The 27,716-nt window shown below is 47.3% G+C and overlaps 2 protein-coding genes across 2 annotated transcripts; one reads left to right on the top strand and one right to left on the bottom strand.

Moving 5' to 3' along the window:
* Positions 1-2,284: 2,284 nt before the first annotated feature.
* On the bottom strand, positions 2,285-14,401 carry BTNL2 (butyrophilin like 2; the record flags this gene model as incomplete). Its single annotated transcript, XM_080937958.1, has 8 exons — positions 2,285-2,689; positions 3,281-3,380; positions 4,203-4,481; positions 7,254-7,601; positions 8,146-8,166; positions 9,690-9,974; positions 12,693-13,040; positions 14,323-14,401. The coding sequence occupies 8 exons, from the start codon at positions 14,399-14,401 to the stop codon at positions 2,659-2,661; spliced, it is 1,491 nt and encodes a 496-aa protein (XP_080794084.1). The 3' UTR covers positions 2,285-2,658.
* Positions 14,402-23,205: 8,804 nt separating this feature from the next.
* Positions 23,206-27,457, top strand: LOC308437167 (H-2 class II histocompatibility antigen, E-K alpha chain). Its single transcript, XM_080938214.1, has 5 exons — positions 23,206-23,325; positions 24,826-25,071; positions 25,519-25,800; positions 26,315-26,473; positions 27,101-27,457. The coding sequence occupies exons 1-4, from the start codon at positions 23,244-23,246 to the stop codon at positions 26,470-26,472; spliced, it is 768 nt and encodes a 255-aa protein (XP_080794340.1). The 5' UTR covers positions 23,206-23,243; the 3' UTR covers position 26,473; positions 27,101-27,457.
* Positions 27,458-27,716: the final 259 nt, after the last annotated feature.

The following is a 27,716-nucleotide window of genomic DNA, read 5'->3' as shown; positions in this document are numbered from 1 at the left end:
ATGAACTTGGTCCTAAGTCACGTGGAACAGAAGTGACTCAAATTAGACTTTGAGCTTCTGAGAGAACACAGTGTGGGAGTCCAAAGTAGAAACGAAAATCACAAGCTAGCCATAAAAGGGAGCATCAAAGGATGTCCAGGGAGCTGATGGAAGATAAGTGTGAATGTAGATTGCACCCACCAGGCTAAGGGAGCAGAAGACAGGCGCACTATACAACCAATCAACCACTTCTAAAGGTCGGCCTCTGTAGATTGATGTTAAGGTGATGCATCATGATTGGACAGGAGAGAGATGGGCGGGGGAAAGGTGGAGGAGCAGAAGGGGAGATTCCTGAGGAGATGGAGGCAGGCGTTTATGTTTCTCTCGGTGCATCTCTTCATAAATAAGGTTATTATGAGTGTTTTATAAGGAATGGAATTGTACAAGATCATTTGATTTATTTAGGTGAGCAAATTGTATTTTACCAATTGGATCAGAGTGTTTTGGTGTGTTCTGTGATGTGGCGACTTAACTGAGTTCAAAGGGTGTAGTGGCGGGACACAGAAAGCATGTTGTTCCTCAGGCAGCTCTGGGAAGACATGTGGAGCTATAGCGCATTTGCTGTTGTCCAGAACGTTGTCCTCCTTAACTGGTCATGGTATGGTGCCAAATGTTACTAGAGGGATTATAAATTTTAGCTAACATGGGATGCAGCCAAGTCTCATGTTTCCTCCATCCAAAAAAGGAGGAAGTGAGCCCAGGAGAGTTTATATGAGATTTAAGGCGAACTTGTATGTACTGTAAAATCAGCATGTCTGTTATTCGAGGTTACAGCATCCTTTCTGCAACCTGGCACTGCTGTTTATGTGGGTGCCAGATCCATGGGTCCACTGGTAGACCCCACTTATAAGAACATGAAGGATGGGTTTGACAGCAAGAGAAAAGGAATGGGTTGCACATTTTTCCAAAAGTTAGTAAGACTCCTGTGAACTCACTTGGCTGCATTTATTGTTCATATAAATTCCAGTGGGGATCAAAAAAGCAATTTTAGAGAAGAATTACAAGAATGTGGTGGTTTGAATGAGAATGGTCCCCATAGGCTCAGAGTATTGAGTGCTTAGACACAGCTTGTAGACCATGGTGAAGGATTAGGAAGTGTGGCCTTGTGGGGAGCAGGTTAGTAACTGAGGTTTGAAGTTCACATGGTTCCAAGTTAGGCTCTCTGCCTTTTTCTGTGAGTCTGATATAAGCGCTCAGCTACTGCTTCAGTGCCATGCCTGCTGCCTGCCTGCTGCCTGCCTGCTCTCTGCTGTCTGCTGCCTGCCTGCTGCCTGCCTGCTGTCTGCCTGCTGCCTGCCTGCTGCCTGCTGCCTGCCTGCTGCCTGCCTGCCTGCTGTCTGCCTGCCTGCCTGCTGCCTGCCTGCTGTCTGCCTGCCTGCTGCCTGCCTGCCTGCTGTCTGCCTGCCTGCTGCCTGCCTGCCTGCTGTCTGCCTGCCTGCTGCCTGCCTGCCTGCCGCCTGCCTGCTGCTTGCTGTCTGCCTGCCTGCTGCCTGCCTGCCTGCCTGCCTGCTGCCTGCCTGCCTGTGGTCTGCCTGCTGTCTACCTGCTGTCTATTGCCTGCTGTCTGCTGCCTGCTGCCCCAAATCAAATGCTTTCCTTTAGAAAGTTGCCTTGGTCATGGTGTTTCTTCACAGCAATCAAACAGTAACTAAGATTGATGGAGTTACTGCAGAAAGCCCTGTTTTAGGCAGGAAAACATTGTGTTCTTTGGGGCACCAGCACGTGGCAAAGATAGGTGTGAGATACCGTATGAGGGATTTAAACATTAGCATGTTTTCCTGTTTCCTTTCTGTGGTCCTTACATGAACCAGCTGCAGACACACTCAGAGTTCACATGAGAGGCTTTGGCCTAATAATTCTTTTTAAAAATTATTTTTATTTTATAAGTATGGATGTTTTGCCTACATGTATGTCTGTGTACCAGGCACGTCATGGTGCCCCCAGAGGCTAGAAAAGGGCATCAGATCCCCTAGAACTGAAGGTCGTGACCTGCCATATGGGTGCTTGGAATAGAACTCAGGTCCTCTGCAAGAACAGCAAGTGCTTTTAACCCCTCTGACCCCAGGCCTGATTTGCAGTGCAAGTGTCGGGTCTTCCGTAACTGTGAATCACAGTTAGTCCTTCCTCTGAGGAAAGAGGAGAGAAACCCTCTCCTCCCACCTGCTTTGTTCCTCTGGTGCCACTGGATTGGGCATTTCTAGAAAAACCCATCCAGGTCTCAGATGAGTGACATTTCTCTGCAGGCCTAGGTTCTGATATCCTCATGGTGGGTCCAGAAGGTGATGAGATAAAGCTTCTGTGCACAGGCAAGAGATGGTCCCTAGGCTGAAGGACAGCAGACAGAGGCAAAGGGAGAGCCATCACTGTGAGGGCAGGACGAAGACTGTGGTGGGTTGGCTCAGGTCGAGGTCCGCGAGGAATGGGTCTGGGTCCACGAAGAACCTTTGGACAGCAGCAGGTGACACTCCTATGTCAGCACAGTGCCTCTGCCCGTTGAGGGGAAAGATGGGAGGAAAGATGGGGAATTCAGAAAGTAGGGTGCGTTGGACTTGTGGTGTGCACTTTTATCCGAGCCACTTGTCAGAGGGAAGCCCTCGCCCGTGGCTTTCATCATTCTTGTCATTTCCCCGAGTGCCATTGTGTTTTTGTTCTGGAAGGAAAAACAAGAAGAGGGGGTCGCCGAGTGTCCAGGATGGGGAGAGACGGAGCCCCGGGAAGCTGGAGTAAGCTGCTGTTCATGGGCTTCCGAATGTGTGTAGGACTGAGACGAAATATCATCAAGCCTTGGGGTTCACGACCCCTAGAAAAAAATGTACAATAGGATTTGGCAGAGAGGAAAGTCAGTGGGTGTGAAAAAACGACTGCACGATTTTCAGTGGTGATTAGTTGGCGGGTCTAAGTGATAGAAGAGGCAAGCCAGGTCTGTGACTGGTAAACAATATAAACACTAGCCTTCTGGCCTGAGAAGTGCTTTTGAAATTAGGACATTAGGCTTTACTAACATACAAACAGTCAAGAAAGAGTTGGGGGTGTGGTTATCTCTCTACCCACATGGTGGAAGGGGTGTCTTGCTGTCTGACAAGCTTGTCTTCCCTGTCGGGGCAAAGGAAAACATTGTATCAGCAAGCCCTCCACCCCGCCCCCACCCCATCCAACACCGAGCTTTGGTGACAGGAATGCAAGCCAGGCCTCATCAGCTGCTGGAGAATGACTACGTGCTGTCCGTCCGTCGCCCACTCACCTTCCGTCCGTCCGCCGCTTCGCCTTGATCAGGTCAATAGCCATGGCGAGAGGCAGCAGCACAACAGGCAGGGTCATCCACAACAAAGCTATCCTGGAGTCTGAAATGCAAACCCCAGCAGTTCATGAGAGGAGGAAAACAGCTTTTCTCACAGCCCAAGGGATGGGTCTCTCCAGGAGCCCGTTGGTCCAGTCTTCTCTCTCTCCTTCCAATTACATCACTCCGCCACAGAATCGCTGGAGCAGTTATCATGGTAAACATAAAGTATATATAACTTTATAATAGATATATGTATATCTATTATATAGTTATAACCAGGCTATAACTGCCAAGGCTTTGAACAAAATCAATTTTTAGTGCAGAACAAAATCCACATCAAGGGGAAAGAAAAGTGTCAGAATTGTTTTGACAACAAGGGGGAGTTTGTAGATAGAGTAAAATAGAACACACACACACACACACACACACACACAGAGAAGGGGGACAAGAAACTCAGAGGGATGTTGTCCTTAGGTTACCTGAAGACAAATTTTGCAGGAGACAAATATTTTGTTTTAAAAGGTTTATTTAAAAAAATAACCCTGCCGTGGAGAAGAAACTAAAATAGGAAGAGGAAAGGAGGAAAAAGAGAAAAGAGAAGGAAATTTGGAGGAGGAGGAAGAGGAGGAAGAGGAGGAGGAAAAGCAGAAGCAGGAGGAGGGAGAGGAGAAAGAGGAGGGGACAGGGAAGAGGGAGCCGCAGGGACAGTGGCATCAGGCTGAGTGTGGGGTGCACACCGATAGTCCCAGCGCCCGTGGTGCAGAGGCAGGACAGTCGGGAGTCTGAGGCAAGCCTGAACAAGAAACCTCTCAAAGAAAAAACGTACAGTCCGAGCCATTTGATACTTGGTTCGCAAGCCAGAGGAAAGTATGCAATCACCGACCTGAGAGCGGAAAATGTGCCGTTTTCTCCTCGCCCAGAGGGAGGCTGACGGAGCAGCTCACGTTCACCGCGGAGCCATTTGTGACCAGCAGTAAAGTCTCCACCTGGAACAGCTCCTGGCTCCCTTGCTGAAAGACCTCGGAAAATGATGGCACTGTCCTTCCTTCTCTGTCCCTCCACTGCACATGGGGCCGTGGGAACCACCCATCAGACGTACACTTCAGCTGCATGCCTCCATCGTTCAAGACCTCCCTCGTGATCCGTGGGGTGGAACCCACCGCTGCGGGCAGAGAGCAAGGAAACAGATGGAGCCTCCCCACACTGTGTGTAGTCAGCAACTTCCCGGAGGGAGGAAGAGGTGAGGGAGGTCGGGAGGGCGGAGCTCTGGGCCAATGGCCTCCCTGGGAGCTGGGACTGGCTACAAGGTTTCTTGTTCTGTTTTTCTATTTTTGTTGCAAAGTCTTCTGGGATGGATCAGGAATTTAGAAAAATACATTTTGCAAAGTAACATTGATCAGATATGAGACACAGGGAGGACATGAAAGATGCTGGGAAGAGAGGCTTCTCATAGCAGAGGAAGATAGCCCTGTAACAGACGGACCTCTAGGCTTGCCACGCTCCTGTCTGTCAATTCTGCTGAGGTGGAGAGCTGTTTCTAGGGGTGATTTTGTCTGCTGTCCTCCAAGCACATCAAGACTGTCAGTCTTTACAGTTCTGTGTCCCTTGGTCAATTAAGCTGAGTCTTCAAATACTACTCTTCCTGGAAACCAAGTACTTCCCAGAATCTTAGTAGCACTGTGAAAGAATGAAGTTTGTGTAAAATTTCAGGGAACATTCTCTGTCACTTTATGGAGTGCTTGAGTGTCCTACCTTCCTGGTTGTTCTGCACTTAAAAATTGAAACCACTGGAAATGCTCGCCTAGTACTGCCTGTCTGATTTTGCTAAATGGATGCAGTATCAAGCTGCCTTCTGAATTCTTTATTTTTGTGCCCATAGATTAGCACAGACCTCATCAGAGAACTTTCCCTTGCAGTGGGTAATGGTTAAGAAACGCACAGCTGGTCAAGGTGCAGAGACTGATGGGAGGGCTCAGCCACAAATGAGATGTCTATATCGCTGTCCACTTCCCTCCACTGCTAAGTGACCACCATGGTAGAAGGAAGTGGAACTATTGTAAGAGTCAGAGGCTGGGGGATGGGCACTGTACTGAAACAGTGTCTGAACAGGACAAGGCCACTGTGCCACAGCGGGGGGGTGATTGTCTATGCAATACCTGCACTGGGTCAAGCTGGTCAACATTCCAGCTCCTGGGTGGGAGGGGCTCATGAGCTCACTCCTAGCTAAGGAGTTGACCAGGGGAAGGGAGAGTCAGTTCTTTTTAAGGATGTGGCTCCTGGAAGGTTGACTTTGCTTCAGTGGATGGCTCTGCAGGAGTGAGTACGTGGACAGCAGAAATAAGAGTTCATAGGTTATTAAGTACTTAAAAAAGAGGATGGGAAGTTGGGCAGCAAACATTATCAAAATAGAAGGCTTGAAGTTCTCAGAGAGGAAATCAGTCTGGCGGTTTCTCAGAAAACTGGACATAGTGCTACCTGAGGACCCAGCTATACCACTGCTAGGCATATACCCAAAAGATGCTCTAACATACAACAAGGACACATGCTCCACTATGTTTATAGCAGCCTTGTTTGTAATAGCCAGAAGCTGGGAAGAACCCAGATGTCCTTCAACAGAAGAATAGATACAGAAAATGTGGTATATTTACACACTCACTGTGGGAAGCCACTGCATTCGCCATTACAAGATGGTGCCCAGCCCGAAGGGAGGGTGGCCAGTTTTGAGATAAACAACCTAAGTGCACATGCACGCCTGCCTGTTTTTGCTGAATCGTGGTGACTCTGAGTATGTTAATTAGGGTGCACAGAATGCACCAATCAGGTGGCGGCACCGTCCTCCTAAGCATATATAAGGAGGGCTGGTTTCTGGGCTCGGGGTCTTTCGCTACTGCAATCAAGCCCGCAATAAACGCCTGTAGAAGGATCCTGTTGTGGCGCGTCTTCCTTGCCGGCGAGATAGGTGATCGCTACAACTCACTGATAATTAAATATTATCCCAAAAGCTCGAATACCCAAGATACAATTCACAGAGCACATGAAGCTCAAGAAGAAGGATGACCAAAGTGTGGATGCTTCAGTCCGTCTTAGAAGGGGGAACAAAAATATTCTCAGGAGAAAATATGAAGACAAAGTTTGGAGCAGAGACTGAAGGACAGGCCATCCAGAGACTGTCCCACCTGGGGATCCAGCACATATACAACCACCGAACCCAGACAATATTCCTGATGCCAAGAAGTGCTTGCTGACAAGAGCCTGATATAATTGTCTCCTGACAGGCTCTACCAGAGCACGACAAATACAGAGGCAGACATAGAACTGAGAACGGGGTCCTTAATGGAGAAATTAGAGAAAGGAGCTGAAGAGGTTTGCAACCCCATAAAAACAACAATACTAACCAACCAGAGCTCCCAGGGATTAAACCATTATCCAAAGATTACACATGGATGAACCTGTGGCTCCAGCTGCACATGTAACACAGAATGGCCTTGTTGGGCATCAGTGGGAGGAGAAGCCCTTGGTCCTGCCAAGGCTTGATGCCCCAGTGTAGGAGAAGTCAGGGTGGGGAGGTGAGAGGGGGTGGGTGGATGGGTGAAAACCTTCATAGAAGCAGGGGAGGGGGGATGGGATAGGTGATAAGGAGGGGAATCTGGGAAAGGTGATAACATTTAAAATGTAAATAAAATATATTCAATAAAATCATAAAAATAATCTCAGGGGACTAGTAGAAAGTATTTATTTAGAAATCTCAAATCCGTGTACCTGAGGTTGTGCTCTTGGAGTGTTTATGGTGGTTGCTGCACTGAAAGTTCAATAAAAACTTGAAAATGAATGACCCTGGAGAGCATTTGGGGTGTCAGAGAGCTAACTCCCAGGAATCAGCATGTCACAGTGTTAGGAAGCTGGAGAACCCAAAAGATCCACCTGGTATCCTTACCCATCACCTGCACATCCACACGGGCTTCCTGGTAGACGCCATCTTTTTCAAAAAGGCACCGGTACTGCCCCTCATCCGAAGTTCTGGCGCTGTGGATCTGCAGGGTCAGTTTTCCCTCATGGATGGCATCAGTCACCAGCGAAGTCCTCCCTCTGTATTCCACCATCTGCTCTGCAGCCGCGTGAGCCCCACTCGCATACACGTGGACTGCGGGGTAATAGCGGGATCGGAGCCACCTCACCTCCAAGCTCTGAGCATCAGTTTGAGGTGAGAGGTGACAAGTTAATTCTATGTTCTCTCCGACCCGAACAGGGATGGGTTGGGATGGTCCGATCACCCTAGAGGAAGCTGTTAAGTACACCAAACAAGGGACGAGGAATGAACACGGAGAAGTCACTCTACCAACACGGACATCCTGTGAGGTTCAGAACCCGGGAGCATCCCAGGGGAGGTATGAGGCTCAGGGACTCTCCTTGGAGAAAGGTGGGACTTGAATTCTCTGCATGCTGGTTTAAAGAGCTTTGCCAATCTGAAGGAAACATTAGTTAAAGGCCAGGCCACACATCAATAAGGAAACAATTTTACTGCTATAACTCTCAGAATGAGATGGATTTGCCATCATTTCTCATCCAGCTGACTTTACACCATTGGTTTGCGCTACCCTCTGATCACAGGCTAAAAATGAGTGACAGCTGGGTGGGTAGCAGCGGAAATCGAACAATCCTTCCCCCAGTCAATCCCTGAAGGAGGTTTCGAAGGATGTGCCTTGGCATTTCCTTCCCACGCCAACTTAACCAGCACCAGCAAGAGCCCTGTCACCCTTTCCCATGGGGATCCTGAGGTGTGCCGGGGTCTCTCTCTGCTCCGCCTCATGCATGAAGGTCCGACTCACCCAGTTCTGTCTGCAGTTTCTCTGGAGAAAGTAAAAGAAAAAATGTTTTAAGGAATTTGGTCTAAAGGAAAGAAAAGAAACTTTCCAGAGATTAAGTTAAGCTCCATTCACACCTGTTTCTGTTCCAAGGGGTTTCTGATAAGGAACAGCTAAGAACACAGACATAGAGAAACAAATTATGCATTTTAACTATTTGTCTGAACCTCCCAGATGTGGATTAAATAAATAAAGGGAAAAAAAGGTAAGCTCCACACTTTCTTCAAGAGCTTGATTTACTTAAAAAGTATGAAAAGCAGAAAATTAATTCTTCCCATGGACCACCTGGTGATATAGATCTTACTTTTTTCACAACAAAAACCCATCAGTTCTATCAGCATCAATTCAGTTTGTTTCTGCTGATATTAAGTGCTAGTAAAATATATGTATGACTTTTATAAATGAGTGCTAAGTGTTGGAATATATGGCCGTAAACAAGCATTACTTCCAGTTCCAAACTGGGGCTGCATGATACTGAATTAACATCAACACAACATTTACTTTTAACTCTTTAACGCACCCTGTGCTTACATAAGCACCACATCCAAACACAGAGAGTCATAAAAGTCTCAGTTCAATGTAAGATGTTTAAAGACAAAACTCATCCCATAAATAACAATGTTTAGCTGGGCACGTTGGTTCACGCCTATAGCAACATAGTAACAACCGTTGGGAAGCTCAGCCAGGAGGACTGCGGTCGGTTTGAGACCAGCTTGGAGTAGAGACTTAGACTGTCTCAAAAGAAGCCTATTTCAGATAGATAAGACAGAGAGACAAGACAGATGGATGGCAGGTAATTGGATGTATGGATAAGCAGATATTTAGAGACAGGTGATTGATGAATGATGAAATATTATAGATGACTGATCAATGATAGAAGATTAGGTAGATGATGTTGATTGGTAGGTATGTGTTGGCTGGATGGTGGATTAGACCCACGAGGGTAGATAGTTAAATGGTGGATAATGATGAATGGTTGATAGATGGATAAACAACAGATAGATGGTTGGTAGATTAGATCTGTAGGTGGTAGACACTAGATGGTAAATAGGACTTTACCACTGAGCGCGAGGATCTTCTGGGCTCTTAGAATCATTAAATGCTACGCTGCTCTAACGTCTAACAACGTAGGAAACATGCCTGTCACTATTGTATTGTGTGTTTTGATGATTGATTTTGTCACTATTTATTGACAGGACTATAACTGAGAAGCTGTCAAACAAACCATCCCATTCTGACTCAGCACATGACTGGTTCCTGGAAGCCACTGGCACAGCACAAAAAATGTCTCAGTTAAGGGAATAGTTTCATTATATGTCCAATGTGTTGAACATCTGTGAGGCGAAATCAACACAGGGGAGGAAAGCATTGAGCTTGAAAATTACTGAAACACCGTTAATGTTTGTAAATGTTACCATATTATCTAAATATGATTAAAGAAAAATAAAGGTTGCCTCAGAGCAGCCCCCAGAACCCGAGGTCTGTGGTGCCTGAGCCAGAGTTCTGACCTGGTAGAACGATGGTGGCTTCTTGGGACTCTCTGAGGTCACGGTTGTGGATGAAGCAGGAAATGGTCTCTACGCTGTCATTCCTGACCATCAGTGTGTCTTCCACGTAGAACAGCCCATCTTCACCGGACACATGATTCTCAGAGAGACTCATGAACTTTTCTCCCCAGATGTCCTCCCAATAGACCTCAGGCTCAGGGAACCAGCCTTGGGACGTGCACACGATCTGGACCTCTCCTTCTTCTCCGGGTCCCTCCACATGGATGTTTGGGGAAGATCCTAGAGCTAGAGAGAGGGGGGCACATCCTTGAATCCCAGAGCCTAGGTGGAACTGAGACCCCGGTGGTCCTTCATAGGGGAGCCCAGGGCCTGGGAAGCGGACAATGTTACCAGAGTTTCTTCCCACTCAAACTGAGTTCTGGCTGTTTATTTGTGTCTTTAACCACTAGCATCTGACCTACTTTTCTTCAGACTCAGATGGTGTGAAAGGGGGAGGAGGGAAAATGACAGTTTGTTTTGTGACTCTGGCACTTCGAAGATGTGGTGTGATTTATTCACCATGACGTCTCTGCCCTCAACTTTGCTTCCTATGTGCTCTGTACTAGGCACTTTGTCTGCCGTTTTGGATGATATCAAAGCTCTAGTTTAAATGAGACATTTATTATTAACTCAGGCATCACGCTCACGGGCTATTTTCATTTCTTCATGGTTTGTTAGATTCCGTGGGCAGTAGCAATTTTGGTGTGTAGTAAAATGGTTGAGAAATTACTGTACTTTTTTTTTTCCAGAGGGGAAATCTACTTCAGACTAATTTGTGTAAACCATGAAGCCTTTTAAAAATGTTACAACTGCTTACATCACTGGCTGGGAAAGTAGATGAATAAGCCTTTCACTTGCTCCCACAGAAAACATTTGACTTAATTTTCAATGTCTCTGAGTGTGACAGGAATCAGTGTCCAGATCTACCGGTAGCTCACAAATGTGCAAATTCTCACATCCATTTTCGAACCAATTCAGTGTAGCATTGGGAACAATTACAGTCACAAGTGTCAAGAAGAAAACAAGTTCTGCGTGGTTGTTTCTCAAAAAAAAACCCACAAACAAACAAACAGTCCCCTAAAACCCGAGCTGATGTATAACTCCCATTACTCTACTTCTGGGAAAACACCCAAGAGGATTTAAGTTCACATTCATTGGCTGAAGAACAGATTCTCCCCAGGGCCCGAGCTGTAGGATCAGCTCGGATATCCAGTCACAGAGGACGGCGGTGTGTTGGGTTTTATTTTATGCGTGTGGGTGTTTCGCATGTAGCATGTACCTCTGCATCACGTGTGTGCCTTGTGCCTGTGGATTCAGGTGGTGTGAGCTACTGTGTAGGTGCCACGAATCAAACCTGGGTCCTCTGAAAGAGCAACGTGGGGTCTTAACTGCGGAGTCATCTCTCTAGCACCCACTTTATCCACTCAGAAAAGATTAAGATAAGTCATTCACGGGAAATGGATGGGACTGGAGATCAAGGTGTTAAGCAGAAGGAGGTGATGGGAGGTGACGGGAGAAGGCGTGGGTGAATACGGTCAAAGGCCGTGGTAAACTGAATGAAAACGTCACGAGACCCGTCAGATGGTCACACACTTAAATATGTGGAGAGCACAATTTGTACTGGATAGGAGGAAGGGAAGCCATAATTGTAAGGGTGGAGAAGGGGGTGGAGTTTGGGAGGGGTGGGGGAGGGGAAGGATATGATCAAAATACATTGTATGAAATTCTTAGATAATTCATTAAAAATTAAAAAGGAGGGACTGGGGAAATGGCTCAGTGGTTAGAGCACTACCCGCTCTTCTGGAGGACCTGGGTTTGATTCTCAGCACCCACGTGATAGCTCACAACCATCTGTAGCTCCAGTTCCAGGGGATCGGACCCTCTTCTAGCCTCCATGGGCATGGTACACATACATGGTGCACAGACATAGAGCCAGGAAAAATATTCCCATACACACAATAAAAGCAAATATTTTTTAACAAGTAAGAAAAAATAAAAAAGAATGTCATTCTTCAGTGGTTAAAAAGGGATTTTGCAAGAGGTGAGTGACACAGTTCCCACAGGTGAGTGGATGCTCCCTTGTGCCCCCTTGTGCCCCCTTGTGCTCCTTGTGCTCCTTGTGCCCCTTGTGCCCCCTTGTGCTCCTTGTGCCCCCTTGTGCTCCCTTGAGTCCCCTTGTGCTTCCTTGTGCCCCCTTGTGCTCCTTGTGCCCCCTTGTGCTTCCTTGTGTCCCCTGTGCCCCTTGTGCTCCCTTGTGCCTCCATGTGCCCCCTTGAGTCCTCTTGTGCCCCTTGTGCCCCCTTGAGTCCCCTTGTGCCCCCTTGTGCCCCTTGTGCTCCCTTGTGTCCCCTTGTGCCCCCTTGTGCCCCTTGTGCTCCCTTGTGCTCCCTTGTGCCCCCTTGTGTCCCCTTGTGTCCCCTTGTGCCCTCTTGTGCCCCCTTGAGTCCCCTTGTGCCCCCTTGTGCCCCTTGTGCCTCTTGTGCCTCTTGTGCCCCCTTGTGCTCTCTTGTGCCTCCTTGTGCCCCCTTGAGTCCCCTTGTGCCCCTTGTGTCCCCTTGTGCCCCTTGTGTCCCCTTGTGCCTCCTTGTGCTCCCTTGTGCCCCCTTGTGCCCCCTTGTGCCCCTTTTGTGCCCCCTTGAGTCCCCTTGTGCCCCTTGTGTCCCCTTGTGCCCCTTGTGTCCCCTTGCGCCTCCTTGTGCTCCCTTGTGCCCCCTTGTGCCCCTTGTGCCCCCTGTGTCCCCTTGTGCCCCTTGTGCCCCTTATGCCCCCTTGTGCCCCTTGTGCCCCTTGTGCCCCCTTGTGCCCCCTTGTGCTCCCTTGTGCTCCCTGTGTCCCCTTGTGCCCCTTGTGCCCCTTGTGCCCCCTTGTGTCCCCTTGTGCCCCCTTGAGCCCCCTTGTGTCCCTTTGTGCCCCTTGTGCCCCCTTGTGCCCCTTGTGCCCCCGTGCCCCTGAGCAGATACTCACCTGCCACCTGGAGTAGCACACTTGCCTCTCTCCAGTAGTCTCCCTCCTGAAAGCGGCACCAATACTGGCCATCGTCACCTGGCTGCACCTGGCGAATCTTCAAAGCCACACTCCCCTCTTCAGTGCTGTCCTCCGGCCATTCCACCCGGTCCCTGTACCCCTCCATCGGCGGCTCAGTCACCTCAGCTCCATCCCGGTACACACTCACAGGTGTGTCAGGGTCGGATCGGTACCACCTCACCTCCATGTGTGCTGTTGTCCTCTTGGGGAGGAGCTGACATGTTAGCAGGGCATCTTCCCCAACTTTGGCCAGGATGGGGAGGGCAGGACCGGCCACTCGGAAGTCATCTACAAAACAGTGAGAGAGGAAAAGACACAAGCCAGAGGATCAGGTGGGCGCTTTGAGTAGCCGAGGTGCTTGTCGACAGAAAGCAGGAGGGATTTAATGTCAGTGCTTCGGTGAGTATGTGTTCTAAAACTTAAAAGTTTGGATGTGAATGTGTGTCATCGGCCTTGTGGTTGGGAGGCAATTCCATGGTTAATGAGCTTTTGGGATCTGGAATTATTTTTCCTTTAAAGTGTTTTATTTTAAATTATGCATGTGTGTGTGGGTACACACATGTGTGGGGGGGACCAGAAAAGAGGATCTTGCTTACGAGTGGTTGTGAGCCAGGGACAGTCAGTGCTGGGAACTGTTTATTTTCTTTCCTTCTGGAGAAGGCAAGAGTCCAGTAAATAAGAAATGTGGGTTTCACAAAAGTGTCTCATGGTGGGTTAGAGGCAAGGCTTGCCTAGAAAATTTGAGTCTTCTGATCAAATTTGAAGTCACGTTCTTTGATATCTGAAAATCAAAGATATATGTGATAATTCTGTGTGCTGCAATGCCTGAGAATTTCATGTCATGGATATTCATTCTTCCTTGGCATCTCAGCACTGGTGAGGTGAAGGCAGGAAGGATCAGGAGTTCAAGGTCATCTTGGCTACCAGGTGAGGTTAGGGGCCAGTTTGGGTAGGCCTGAAACCCTGTGTTGGGAGGAGGGAATGGAAGCTTAGCAGGGAAAAGCACTGACGAATGGGGTTACAGTCCCAGGATCCACATGGTGGGAGAGGAGAATTAGCTAAAACAAATTGTTTTCTGATCCCCATACGAAAGTTGCAGTGTGCATACCCCTCCCCCCACATTGTACATGCATTTGTCCCCTCCCCCCACAAATGTAACATTAAAAGCTAATAAAATAAATAAAAGTACTCATAAAGGTACTCTTAAATCAGATTTAAGATGAAATAAAATAGATACTACTCAGAAATTCTCTCCAGAACTTAGGCAGAGAGATCTTGTTTATTTTGGGTGGGATTTACATGTACCATCTTCCTCGCGGAGTTATTAGAGTATTCAATGAAAACTGCGCATGCTCCAGCTGCCGATTCCAGCGTGCTTTCTAGGCCACTTTCAGTGCAGCCTAAATGTTACTCGCACCCAAGAGGTGAGCAACTAAAGCCAAGAAGCTTTCCGAAGCCAGGGGGTGGAAAGGCCAGCATGAGCCCTTTGAGTTACCGCACTCTCGGGTTGGGTTTGAGACCGTGCACTCAGATCTGCAGGGCATGCCAGTGAGGGAGGAAAGGACCCTACCTGGGTGCTTTATAGTCAGCAGGACGAAGAGGAAGGAGGCAGCCACACCGGATAGACTGTACCCTGGGCAATCCACCATCCTCCCTGGAGCAAACATAGAAAGTGCAGCTGTGATTACCCACCATGCCCTGCAGTTTCTGCGTTGCTTTTTGTTTGTTTTGATTTGTTAACTCGACACAAGCTAGAGTTATAGGAGAAAGGGGATCCTCAACTGAGGAATTGCCTCCATCAGATTGGCCTATGGGCAAATCTGTGGGGGGAATTTTCTTGATTACGGATTGATGGGGGAGGGCCCAGCCCACCGTGGGCGGTGCCATCCCTGGGCAGGTGGCTTTGCATGATATAAAAAAACAAGCTGAGCAAGCCGTAGGGGGCAAGCCAGTAAGGTTTTGCTCCTTGGTCTCTGCTTCAGTGCCTGCCTTCAGGTTCCCGCTTGAGTTCCTGCCCTGATTTCCCTCCATAGTGGACTGCACGCTGCTGTAAGATGAAATTAACCCTTTCTTTCCCAGGTTGCTTTTGGTCTTGATGCTTACTGCAGCAATGGCAAGCTAACTGGGATGTCTGATGGCTGTGCTATCTTAATAAACAATCTGCCACCATCAGATCATGGTCTGGGCCCTTTCTTAGAAGTTACTGATCACAGCTGACTCCCTCCCTCACATCTGAGCTCTCCCTATGGGTCTACACTATACATTATCCCTTAGGCATCCCCTCTCTCAGGTCTCAGCTGGCTTCTAACTTGCTCTGTAGCCAAGGACGGCCTCGCATCCCTTCCTCTACCTCTTGTGAATTCTGAGATTGAAATTCCACACACCCGGAGTCAGGTACTGAAGATGAGGCAGGAGGATGTCCAGTTTGAGGCCAATCTGAGCTAAAGGATGTTTTTTGACTGGAAAGGAAAGAAAAGCAGTCTCGACCCAAAGAGCCAGTGACGTTAAAAAGGGAAAACTCAGCTTGTTGTGGTAGCTCACTATAATCTCAGCACCCAGAAGGCTGAGGCAGGAGAATTGCCATGCACTGGAAGTCAGCACTGGCTATAGAATGGGAGCCTGTCTCAAAACAACACTCTCTTAAAAAAAAAAAAAAAGTACGGTGGAGATCAACAGGAAGAAAGAGCCATTTCCTGACAGGATGCTGTCTGTGCGGAGGCCCCACCTACTTCCTCATCTTAGTTGACTCCTCCCTGCCCCCACTCTCCTGTTCGTCCTCCGTGAGAGACTCCATGCCACTTACCTGTTGCTCTGTCCTTTGGGCTGAAATGGAGGCTGTTGGTCTCACTCAGCCACTGTGTGTCCTTCCTTCACACGGCAGGTGTCTAAAGACAGGAGAGCTTAGCGACCAGAGATGGAGGTGTCTCTGGCCTGGGTGAAGGAAGATTTGAATGCTGACAACCTGGAGGTAGAGTCAAGTCCCCAAGGGTCACTCTAAAGTAAGACTCTAGTCAGGACAGCACATTCACCTTCTGCTCATAGCGATATGTTTAAAAGCGAAACTGGGAAGGCAGGTGGACTTTGACTGGGCTCTGTTCTGATTCCTCCAGCCTTCCAGGCAGTTATGACATTGACACTTATCTCTTCAGAATGCCAGCACTCAGGCTGGACTCTGCTCCATGCCCTGTCCAGCAGGCAGGTGGCCTACATCATGGCTACCCTGTCATGCCCTCCAGCTTGCTGAACATCTATGATTCCCCACCTAGGACAAAGCTCCCTCACAACATGGAGTCTGTGGGCCTCAGGTGCAGAGCATGTTTGTGTCTGTCTATCAGATACTCACCCTTCACCCACTGATGAAAAAAAAAATCAAGTTGGGGGGGACATTCCCTCTCTCAGACAAGAGCATCAGGCCAAGGTGACTGTGTTTTTGCTTTGTTTTTTCCTTTTCACTGGAAAATAAAGGCTTCACCAAGAAATGTAATAAGCTTTCTTACAGTTTGTGGGTACAGTAAACATGGCTGGTGTTAGAGGTCTTGGGCACCCCTCTTATGTACTCCTCTTTCTTCAGCTCTTCCTTGGTCTTCCTCTAATTTCTCCCTGACATTATCGAGGGGTCTCTAGATCCACTTTCAAGAGCTGAGAAGAACAGTGTTTAACATTCGAAAGAATGTTGAATGTTCTTCATTCTAACAGTGTAACACCAAAGCATGCAAGGCACCATGCTTAGTTTGAGGTGCATTTCCCCGATTCTTTTCCTCTAAGAATGATTAGGTAATTCTGGGCCGTCTGGCTCGAAGCTACTGGTCTTGATGTATGCAGTTGGTCTAGACAGGGTCCCACAGTGCAGGATGCTCCCATTAAAGGACGGAGCAAAGGACTAGATATTGAAGAGGATTCAAGGGCTATTTCTCCCTCAGAATAGAAGGGTTGTTCCCTGTCTGTAATGGTTAGTTTTGTTTGTTTGTTTTCATTTTTGGCTTTGTTTGAGACAGAGTTTCTCTGTGTATCACTGGCCTTCATAGAACTCACTCTGAAGACCAGGCTGGCCTTCGACTCAGAGATCTACTTGCTACTTACTGCCTTCAGAATGCTGGGATTAAAGGCGAACCACTATCTCTTGCTTTGTAATGGTTAGTTTTAGTTGTCACCTTGACTCAATGTAGAATCTCCTGAGAAGGGACTCCCTGTAATTTTAATTTTTCAAAGCCAGCTTTTAATGATGGTTCTTAAGTGCTTTAAGCCCACCACCCACCAGGGGTAATGGAAAAGGAAGGATACAGGGGAAGTGGGCCTTAGAGATGGTTCTTTGGAGCAAATCCCATCTGTGTTGTCAGGCACAGGCAGCAGTGGCAGCTCGATCCACTCACACACACTTCAGGGATACACCAGCAGGCAGCTCGGTAGAGCCGGGACAGCAAACACTAACCAGCAGAGACAGACAGTCAGCCTCGGCACAAGTCAGCAGCAGGGACCCGGAGTGAAGATGAGAGACCAATGAGCACCACACGGCTAGCTCTAAAGCAAGCCAAGTTCAGTCTCCTCTACATCACATGTCCTCCATGTGTCTGTCTCAGGTGACATCACTGCCAATCAGTCCAAGTCCGAGGAAGTGGCAAGAAACTGCAGCACAGCACCAGGAGTTGGGTTTTTTGTTTTTTGTTACTTTTTGGTGAGTTTCTCTCTATGGAGTCCTGACAAATGCAGGACTACACAATGTGAAATGGACCAATGCATTCCTGTTGTTAGCAAAGAACATCATCACATGGTTTTCCACAGACTCGCTTTAGCAGAACATCCTTTCACCTGTGTCTGCTTCAGCAAAACATTCTCTCACGTGTTTGCCCAAGCAAAACACCACCCAACATGACTCGCTTTCCAAGGAAACCTTACGTTTCCATTTCAGCTCCCCAGGAAAGATTGCATAGATGGGGTTTGTCTGTGGGGGAATGAAATATCTTAGGTTGACAGATGTGTGAAGATGCAGCTCTTAATGCATGAGGCATCATTTCATATACTGGGTCCTGAGCTGCCCAAGAGTAAAAAGGTAGGGTGAGCCGAGCAGGAATTCACAGAAGCAGAGCATCTGTGATGTCACGGGAGCAGAGAAGTCATGACATCACAGGAGCAGAGAAGTCATGGCATCACAGGAGCAGAGAAGTCATGACATCACAGGAGCACAGAAGTCATGACATCACAGGAGCAGAGAAGTCATGACATCACAGGAGCAGAGAAGTCATGACATCACAGGAGCAGAGAAGTCATGACATCACAGGAGCAGAGCACCCTTGACAGCCCAGGAATTCATGCCAATCTGGCTTTCTTAGGAAGACCTTTCATCTGAGATTTACCACCTGAACTTCCTTAGAATTAAAGAGACCTAAAAGCCCAAAGAAAGCAATAGTTGGGGGCAAGAGGAAGGGCAGGGATTTAGAGACGAGGAGAGAGGAAGAAAAAAGTAAGGAAAGATGGAGAGGAAACAATGGTGTGTGTGTGTGTGTATGTGTGTGTGTGTGTGTGTGCACGAGCGCGTGAGTGCGTGTTCAGTGATACTTGCCACTTCCAGATGTTTAGGTTGCAGACTGGGCAGTCTGTCACCTACAGAACTCTTTGCACTTATAGTGTAAGTGGTTTTTTTTTTTTTTTTTTTTTTTTTTTTGTTTTTTGTTTTTTGTTTTTTTTATGAGTACACTGCAGCTGTCTTCAGACACACCAGAAGAGGGCATCAGATCCCATTACAGATGGTTGTGAGCCACCATGTGGTTGCTGGGAATTGAACTCAGGACCTCTGGAAGAGCAGTCAGTGCTCTTAACCACTGAGCCGTCTCTCCAGCCCCAGTGTAAGTGTTTCTGCTTTAATGGGATGGGGGTATCCTGGGACTCTGAAGCCCAGGGTCCACACAGCTATAAGGGGAGAAGGTGTCTCAGTGGAAGGGCATCCTGACACACACACAGCTGGGGTGGGGAAGGAGAGGCCTGCTGCAGCTTAGAGGACTTTTGTGGTGCCCTGCTCAGAAACTACATCGGTTCCATCACGGTCCTAAAACCCAAAATGGTTCTGACAAACCAGATCCTCTGAATGTTTAATTATTCACTTAAAATCTTAATTTACTTTTAAATTAACTTAATGAGAATTTTCAAGTCGGAGTCACTCACCAGTTACTATTCTCTGAAAGTGATAAAACTGACTTGGCAGCAGATACAAGCAAGGAGCTTCCTGTGAGGAAATGAGAGGACCTCAGGGTGCACCCCAATCCTTTAAGCTCTCCAGGATCACAAGAACTACACTCCAAACCAATGTTTAATTTCTGTTCCTACAAATATAAACTCACGCCCAGCCAGCTGTAATGTTTGGACACACCATCCTGAGATAAGAGCCCCCAGGAGCTTGTCTGGTCAAGGTCAGTCAGGCCATTTGTCCTCTTCCACTGACCCTGGAACATCAGCCTGAACCTGGAGCTTCAGGTTGGGAATCAGACAACCCCCTCTCTCACCGCTGCTTGCTGCTTGCACTGTGTGAAGAAGATGCTCTCTCAGAGGAAGAAACCAGGGAATAAGAGGTGCATCCCAGTGTTGAATAAAACATGAAAAATCAAACTTGCTACTTGTCCCAGCATTTGTACCCCTGAAACACACCCCATTCTTCTTGGGTTCCTTCCCTTGATCCACCAGGCCCCATGGCTCCATATCTGGGAAATGCAACCCAATGATGAAGTTCCATGAGTGACCAGTAGGTGGCGCGTTTGTAAAGGCAAGATGTTAGTGTTTCAAGGTGGTACAATTCAGATAAAGTCTGAACCTCCCCGATCCAAAGCTAGTATGACTCAATCCGTCGTTCTATCAAATTAAGATTTTTGTATTTTGTAGCAGACTCAAGGCAGAGCCTGGGGATGGAGGAAGAACCAGCTGCTGTCACCAACTATGTCAAGCCTCCCAAGGACCCCAGAGGAATCCCAGGACCAGAAGTTTGTTGGGGGTTGGGAAGATGGAGCGACGGGGAGAGGCTCCTTCGTTAACCTCAAAGCCCCTGTCATGTTTTCTTCTCCAGCACTCTTAAAGCACACCTCAAAAAATGATGCATTCTTCTCTCAGGGTTGAAATTATGAGTAGATAACTCGGGTGTGAATACTCCAACCGTCCAAAGGCTTTGGAGGAGGGGGTCAAGAGCATCAGAGAGGTCCGTTTGGGGACCGAAAGGCTGGGCTAGCTCATGCTTCACTTAGGACTGTAGGGGAGGAGGTTGGAGTATTGGGACTCTGCATTTTCAATATTGGGATGACAGTTACTTGTAAATACATAGAGAACAAAGAAAGCAGTTAACAGGGAGAGAGGAAAACTATGTCGCAGAGGCAACATTCCTTTATTATAATGGATATCACTGGAATGGGGAATAAATGGCAGCTGTATAGTTTGTGTGCACAAGTGGATTTAACAAAGTGTGTCTGGGTCTAATTCCATTCTGCAAATAAGAGAACCTGACAATCACTCCAGCTAAACACCTGCATAACTAATTAATCCAGTAACTTGGTAGGATACAAAACCAACAGATAAAACCATTATCTTTTCCCATGCACCATCAACAGATTTCCTAAGGAGGGAATTGTGAAAGGAGGTCAACCCTCAATAGCCACAGTTCTCTGCACACTTAAAAATATATACACTGATTTTTAAAAAATAGAAGAAACCAGGCTTGCTAGTGCTCTGTAACTGTGCCTCATCCTGATGGAAATCAGAAGCCCAAAGTTGGCAAGGGCTTCAGAGAAAGTCCTAGGTCAGCCTAGACACGATCCTGTCTCAGAGTTATACTACAGTTTCACACTGAGCTTATAGTACAATACTGGAGCATTTCCCTGGTGTGGAATGGGGCCCTAAACTTAATTCCTAATACACAAATAAATGAATTAAATGAAAAGGGAAAGAAACCGAAGAGAAGACAGAAAGGAAAACACTTTCCACGTTCACCAAAAGAACTAATATTGTCAAATGTTATTCTGTTATAGAGAATTTAATGCCTTGGTGTTGCCTCCGTCAAAATAACAATGGCATTCTTCACAGAGCAATAGAAATCAGCCCTAAAATTTACACAGAAAAGTGTAAGACCCCCATAGTCATGGCAATCTAGAGAGAAAGAGCAAACGGGGATATGATACTTGGGGTTCGGTGGGGGCAGAAGCTGAAACGAAAACTGAGGTCTGCAGAACTTGGGCCAAACAAACATAAAAATGCACCGAAGCCCCAGAATTGATGTGGGTCCAGTGTGGATGCTCTCTCGGACTGTGGGAGAATGAAGACAGATGACAGGCAAAGGACACGGAGGTGGATGACAGTTACGTTCACACACATTCCTTAATCTTTAGATGGTTCCCACTCGCCTCCGAGGCCCAGTTCTCCCACCCTGCGCTTCCTGAACACACCGTTTTAAGTGTGGACACCAGCTTGGTGGTTTGGGTGGCAGAGAAAGCTGTCTCAGGCTTGGACATTGGGCAGCAGGCACAGGTGACATCAGCAGCAGACGATGTTCCACGTTGGTGGGGTTTCCCGGAGGCTGCTGAGCACTTTAGGTTAAAAGTCCACCCCGCTCAGTGCTCTGCAAGCCTCAAGCTATACTTTTTGTAACATATTTCATTTCTGTTTTCTGGAGGAGCCATGACAATGGCTCATCACAGTTTAATTTCACCGAGGATACATGGTTCAGGCGGCTTCAGAAATCCCCTCAGACACACAGGAAGCTAGACTTTGGGAGAACAGGAAACCACGAACGGTATCCTAATAGACTTCCCCCATCACAGAAAAGGGGAACTGAAAGCCATTCTCTGAAGTCTAGTTTAATAATCTCATGAGCAGAACTAATCAGGGAACGGGAACCAGGCAACATCATAAGTTGCTGGGTAGTGCTATGAATTTGGAAGTACTTTAAACTTACCGTGCACTTGCATTAGAGAAGCTAGAAAAAGAGAGATGCAAAAATTGTGTTGACTGGATTTGGCTCTGAAAAACGAGGTCAGCCTGCACCACAGAATTGTAGCATCACCCTCCTGACCCCAGGATGATCCCGTTAATGATCTGGGAGTGATATCAATTGCCTTAGTCCATGGCATGATCAGACCATAAGTAGTTGAGGGAATGGCTGCCCTCCTGGTCTGAGCCGGTCTTTGTATGGCTAGAGAGGGCCTTGAAACAACCAGTACTATGTGGAAGACTCACCAAACCACTAACTCAGCCCCAGATAGGCAACCTTGCTGCTTGGTAGTTTCTCTTTGGCTTTCAGTCCTCTCTGTTTGTAATTAAATGTTTTTCTGTGTATTATACAATGTTTCCAGAAACCTCCCAATTTTCAGGAACATCTATGCAGAATCTCAAAATATGCACTCGGTTTAAAGCTTTAATTCTTATAAGACAGGAGGAGAGCTCCCACAGCCTGTTGATACAGGATACAGGGTGTTCCCAGGAGAATAAGCCTTGCTCAAGTCACCTCCATATCCAAGCCCGGCTTCACCCTCAGGTCACGGTCTGGCTAGAGATCCTCTCCAGGCCATGACAAATATAGGAGGACCCCGTACAGCCCATGGTTTCTAGTGATCGTTGCCCACTTTCCAGAGGTGGCGTCCCACCCCCTGCTGGTCTTTGGAGCTTTGGGACTCAATTTATTTCCCAATGTCCTCAGAAAACAGCAGTTGCCAGTGGTCCTGGAATCTTGGGATGAATTTGCTATGTTGGGGTTCAGCCCGCTGGGAAAGGAGATGCATCCAGCCATAAGGAGGGTCCTGAGTGGCATTCTGTTGCCAGAACCCCGGCATTCTGATCCAGTGCCTGGTTGTTCGGTTTCTCTTTAGATAATTCAACGTCCCTTGAAAGCAGTCTTCTTGGCCATCACACTCAGAGCCTAATTTTCTTTTTAGATTTATTTATATTATTTTATATGAGTACACTGTAGCTGTCTTCAGACACACCAACAGAGGGCATCATATTTCATTACAGATTAGATGGTTGTTAACGACCATGTGGTTGCTGGGAATTGAACTCAGGACCTCTGGAAGAGCAGTCAGTGCTCTTAACCGCTGAGACATCTCTCCAGCCTGCCTATTTTTCATATTAGCAACTTTTAAATTTATTGTAGCCTCACTAATGTGTTTCAGATAGGACTTAGATTGGGACAGAAGAGTGTATATCACATCTCTTACCAACATCCCAAACTCTTGAATTTTTTGTCCTGTTTGTCTAAAGATTTTGTTTGTTTTTTTTAATAAGTGGAGAAATTTCTTCTTGAAGAAAATTGTTTCTTGAAATGTTAAGTAGAAACTCTGATACTAAATAGTGGACTGCATAGGACCTAGTTACAAGAAACCTTTCCCTAGCAACAGATGTGTCAGTCTGGAACATTTTTCTGATTGGCTAAAACTCAAGCGCTTTGGCTTTTAATTCCTTTTAGTTCTTGCTAATTCTGCCTCAGTCTGTGATCTCTTCTGACCCCACCAAACACCCAAGAAGAAAATGGCAACAGTTGGAGTCCTGGTGCTAAGATTTTTCTTCATGGCCGTCCTGATGAGCTCCCAGAAGTCATGGGCTATCAAAGGTAAGTGCTAAGATAACCAAAACCAGGATAGTAAACTTTTTGAGGCTTTGGAGAAATGAATGTGGGCACAGACAGTCTTTGAACTGAAAAATAAGAATGGCAGGTGCCACATAAGTCTGAATCTGAAGGTCATAAGGCAGTTATAGTTCAGGGGAAATCCTGCACGCTGAAGTAGAAATGGACAGACCGGGGACTGCTGCCTCTCCAGAGGCCAGACTTTTGGGGCTATGGAAAGTAGCTTTCAATAGGCACCAACAAGTCACATACCTGGATTTTTTTCCCTGGAACAGTGGGAAAATTGATCATTAGAAACATCACACGCTGTGTAAAGATCATGTGAGAGGAGGACAAACATAAAATAAATCTCTTGGCCAAACATTAAAATTGGTCACATTGTTTCCAAAGACAACAGAGAAGTCTGTTTCCTCATCTTCCTTGCTGTTGGGTATCTACCCTGTCAATCACAACAGACTATGTACCACAAAAGTGGCCCCAATCTAAGTAGTGGTTAGATAAAGGTCCAGCTATGCCCCTTCTCACAGAGGTAGCCTTGGGACAAGTGGAGGTGATCCAGAGTATCGCAAGGTCTCGGTGTCAATCTCCTGGGTGCCTCAGGCACCGCTTGTCTCTGAGGTTCTACAGTTACTGGTTAAAGGAGTTCCTGACAACAAAATGTCAGCTTGGGTTTGTTAGGCTTGGTGAGGTACTGAAAGTTCTTGTCTCAACCCTAACCTGGTAGGATGGGGCTCAGCAGAGCTGTAACAGAAAACTGGTGCGTTAAGTTGACAGTGATCTGCTTAGGTCCCAGGGTAAGCAAAGGGATTCGGTGTCACAATTGTACTTGGTTCCCGAGCTCCCAATTGAAGCTCCTGTGTGCTGACCGTCGTGATTTAATTCCCGCACAACAGAAATCCAGGGACATATCTTTCTAAAGTCATGATGTCATTAAATACCCACTCAAATCTGTTTTCTGAATCAACCTTCCTCTCCAAGGCTCAAGGGACAGTGTAGGAGAAAAGAATCTAAGAGCCAGAAGATGGGTAGGGCTGTGAGATACTGTCTGCCAGACACAACATGGTGGTTGCACATGCGTGAACTGGCAGTGACTACAGGTATATGCATGAGACTTTCACAGGCCAGTTAAACAACGTAGCACGGGTGGGGGAGGGGCTCTTGGGAGACTGTTTATGGTTGACGGCTGCTGGTGGAGCGTATATGTTTTGGGAGGGAGGTGGCTACTGGTTGACGTCTCATGCTGGAGTGCATGACCTTATGCCCTCACAATAACTGTCTTGCAGCTCTGTTCATTCAGCCTCTAACACAGTCTTTCTCACCTGCCTGCTTTGCTCGGCGTTATGTCCGCCACCCAGACCCCATCTCTCCCCTAACTCCCACTCTGTGTTCTTTCATTCTGCTTGTCCCAGGTGCTGTCCATCCCATGTGGGTTTTCCAACCTTCCTCTCCCATCTCCCTCCCTCATCTCTTTTCCTCTCTTTTCAGAGGAACACACCATTATCCAGGCGGAGTTCTATCTTTCCCCAGACCAAAGTGGAGAGTTTATGTTTGACTTTGACGGCGATGAGATTTTCCACGTAGATATTAAAAAGTCAGAGACCATCTGGAGACTTGAAGAATTTGCAAAGTTTGCCAGCTTTGAGGCTCAGGGGGCTTTGGCTAATATAGCTGTGGACAAAGCTAACCTGGACATCATGAAAAAGCGTTCCAACAACACTGCAGATACCAATGGTACCCACCCCTCCTTCACATCACCTCCCCCAGATGTGGGAGCTCAGCTTTAAAATAGATACTTTGGCAATTCCTTCTGAGACCAAGTTTGCTCAGCACAGCAAATCCAATTCTTAGGCCACAGACCCAAGAAAGCTTGTTCCTTTTTTTTTTTTTTTTTCTGTTATTGGAGTCTTGGTATATTCATCCATTTATAAAATCACTGCCTCAAGTCTATACAGGAGGAGTGAAGAACTGGGCTGGGGTGTGGGTGGAACTGGGTAGGTGGCTGGATACTTCATACCTCAATGCTAACTCCAAAATGTCAGATCTGGGAATAGGATACCGTGACTTACTCCTTCAGGGCACAGCTTTAGAGTCACGAGGTAGCATTTTCCCACTGGCCAGCATGGGAAGAGCAGAACAAACTGAAGGAATGCAAACTAATTTATGCCGTGTTCCCCACAGTGGCCCCAGAGGTGACTGTACTCCCCCGAAGCCCGGTGAACCTGGGGGAGCCCAACATCCTCATCTGTTTCGTGGACAAGTTCTCCCCTCCAGTGGTCAATGTCACCTGGCTCCGGAATGGAAAGCCTGTCACCCAAGGCTCTTCAGAGACGGTGTTTCTCCCGAGGGAGGACCACCTCTTCCGCAAATTCCACTATCTGACCTTCCTGCCCTCCGTGGAAGATTACTATGACTGTGAGGTGGATCACTGGGGTCTGGAGGAGCCTCTGCGGAAGCACTGGGGTAGGGTGCATTCATTACTTCATTTCCAGGCATCAAGCCTGAATGCTGGGTTCTGGACACTTAGCGTTCACAGTGTAGGGATGGGAACACAGCTCACGGTTATAGCAATTGTCTTGGAGGTGTGCGGCTTCAAGTTCAATTACCAGCATCACAAACTAAGAGTTCACAGTGTTTCACAACGCTGACTACAATTCATACACCTCTGTTCTCTCAGAAAGCACGTTCGTTCACTTTTGAAAAAGAAATATGCATGCGGGTGCTTTGCCTGTGCACCATGCAAGTGCCTAGTGCCCTCAGAGGTCAGAAAGGATGTTAGATCCTCTGCAACTGGAGCTATGTGCAGTTGTAAGCTGCCATATGGGTACTGGAAACGACACCCAGGTTTTCTGCAAGAGCAGCCAGTGTTCTTAACCAGGGAGTCATCTCTCCAGCTCCAGTACACTCTCTTACATTGGCCACCGCTGCTGTTTCCTGCAACAGCAACTGACATCTCCTCTGCTTTATTTTTCCCCAGAGTTTGAAGAGAAAACCCTCCTCCCAGAAACTAAAGAGAATGTTGTGTGTGCTCTTGGGTTGCTTGTGGGTCTGGTAGGCATCGTTGTCGGAATTACCCTCATCATAAAGGGTATTCAAAATCGAAATGCTGCAGAACGCCGCCAAGGAGCCCTGTGAGGTGCGTTAGGTGTGCTCAGAGAATGACAGATGTGCGGGTGTCAGAGAGAGGAAAGCAAGGGTGTGGCACCTTTAAGAGGAGTGTGGGGGATGGTAGTGTCACTTAATTCCTTTTGTTGGAAAAGTTGAGCTTGGCACCAGATGCTACCCAAACCTTCAGGATCTGTGATCCCTTCCTTGGGTGTTTCTGGACCACTTGTGAGTCTTGGAAATTTTCTTTAACTCTCGAGACTGTTGACTCGCATGAGAACACTGCATCCTTGTGGCACGAGGAAGTTAGTCTCAAGGCTCAGGCATGTGGCACTTCCATGTCTTGAGGCAGCAGCCATAGCTCCAGAGTCTCAAGCCTTTGGAGTTAGGCTCTTAGACCTGTGGCATGAACTGGAAGTCTCCTGAGTCCATGACAAGTATCAATCCTTTAGTCTGAAAGATGCTTCTGAATAGATGTAGGAAGAGGCACGGCATGTTGATCTTTATGCAAAATAAGGTTTGGGGTTCATGTTGGGAACTCAGATCAACATTTAAGGACTTTTCTAGAGCCACATGACTAAGAGGGGCCAGGAAGGAAGCTGGGGGCCTCTCAATCCTTATCCTGAACTCCTTGGTAATTCTCGGTGTCCTACCACAGGTGATGCCTTCAGTAAAAGCTCACTGAAGAAACTTGCTGTGACAACGTCTGAAGTTACCCCTTTTCTCAGTCGTTCACCTCAGCAGAGGCCTCATCTTCTGCAGTTTTCAGCCTTAAGACTCAAGAATGGCGGCAGGTTCTCTGGCTAATGTCTGGCTGGGGTTCTCCATCTCCTTCCTGTACCTGTGTTCTATCTCCATCCATTACAGTAGATCCTCTGTGACAAATGTCACAAAGTTCTTCCTCTGCTGTGGAACTTTCTGAAAATGGAGGCATCTTCTGTTCACTTACGGCTTCACATTTCTCTAAACTGTGTTCTCTCTCTCTCTCTCTCTCTCTCTCTCTCTCTCTCTCTCTCTCTCTCTCTCTTTCTTTCTCTCTCTCTCTCTTTTTTTACAAATAATAAACACCTTGGGTTGTAAAGTGTTTTTTGTGTGTGAGCCAGTTCTTAATGGAGAGGAGGGGGCCTGAGGAGTATGTGTACTTCCCCCGTGTCTAAATATTAAGTACCTTTTACAAGTTCTGGAATTAATCAGAAACCCAGACTCAGTAGGGTCTTAAGCATCTGTAGATATTATCGCTTAAAGACATGTCCATCTGGTAAACCACAGAGTGG

This window comes from Micromys minutus (genome assembly GCF_963924665.1).
Source record: "Micromys minutus genome assembly, chromosome: 25".
Classification (NCBI taxonomy): Eukaryota; Metazoa; Chordata; class Mammalia; order Rodentia; family Muridae; genus Micromys; species Micromys minutus.
Note: the sequence above shows the minus strand (reverse complement) of the source record. Positions and strands in the feature narration are given on the sequence as shown.

Coding starts and splice junctions, on each gene's coding strand:
- LOC308437167 (XM_080938214.1), top strand. CDS start 23,244: ATGGCAACAGTTGGAGTCCTGGTGCTAAGATTTTTCTTCATGGCCGTC. Junction 23,326..24,825: donor GAAGTCATGGGCTATCAAAG/GTAAGTGCTAAG, acceptor CTCTCTTTTCAG/AGGAACACACCATTATCCAG. Junction 25,801..26,314: donor GCCTCTGCGGAAGCACTGGG/GTAGGGTGCATT, acceptor ATTTTTCCCCAG/AGTTTGAAGAGAAAACCCTC.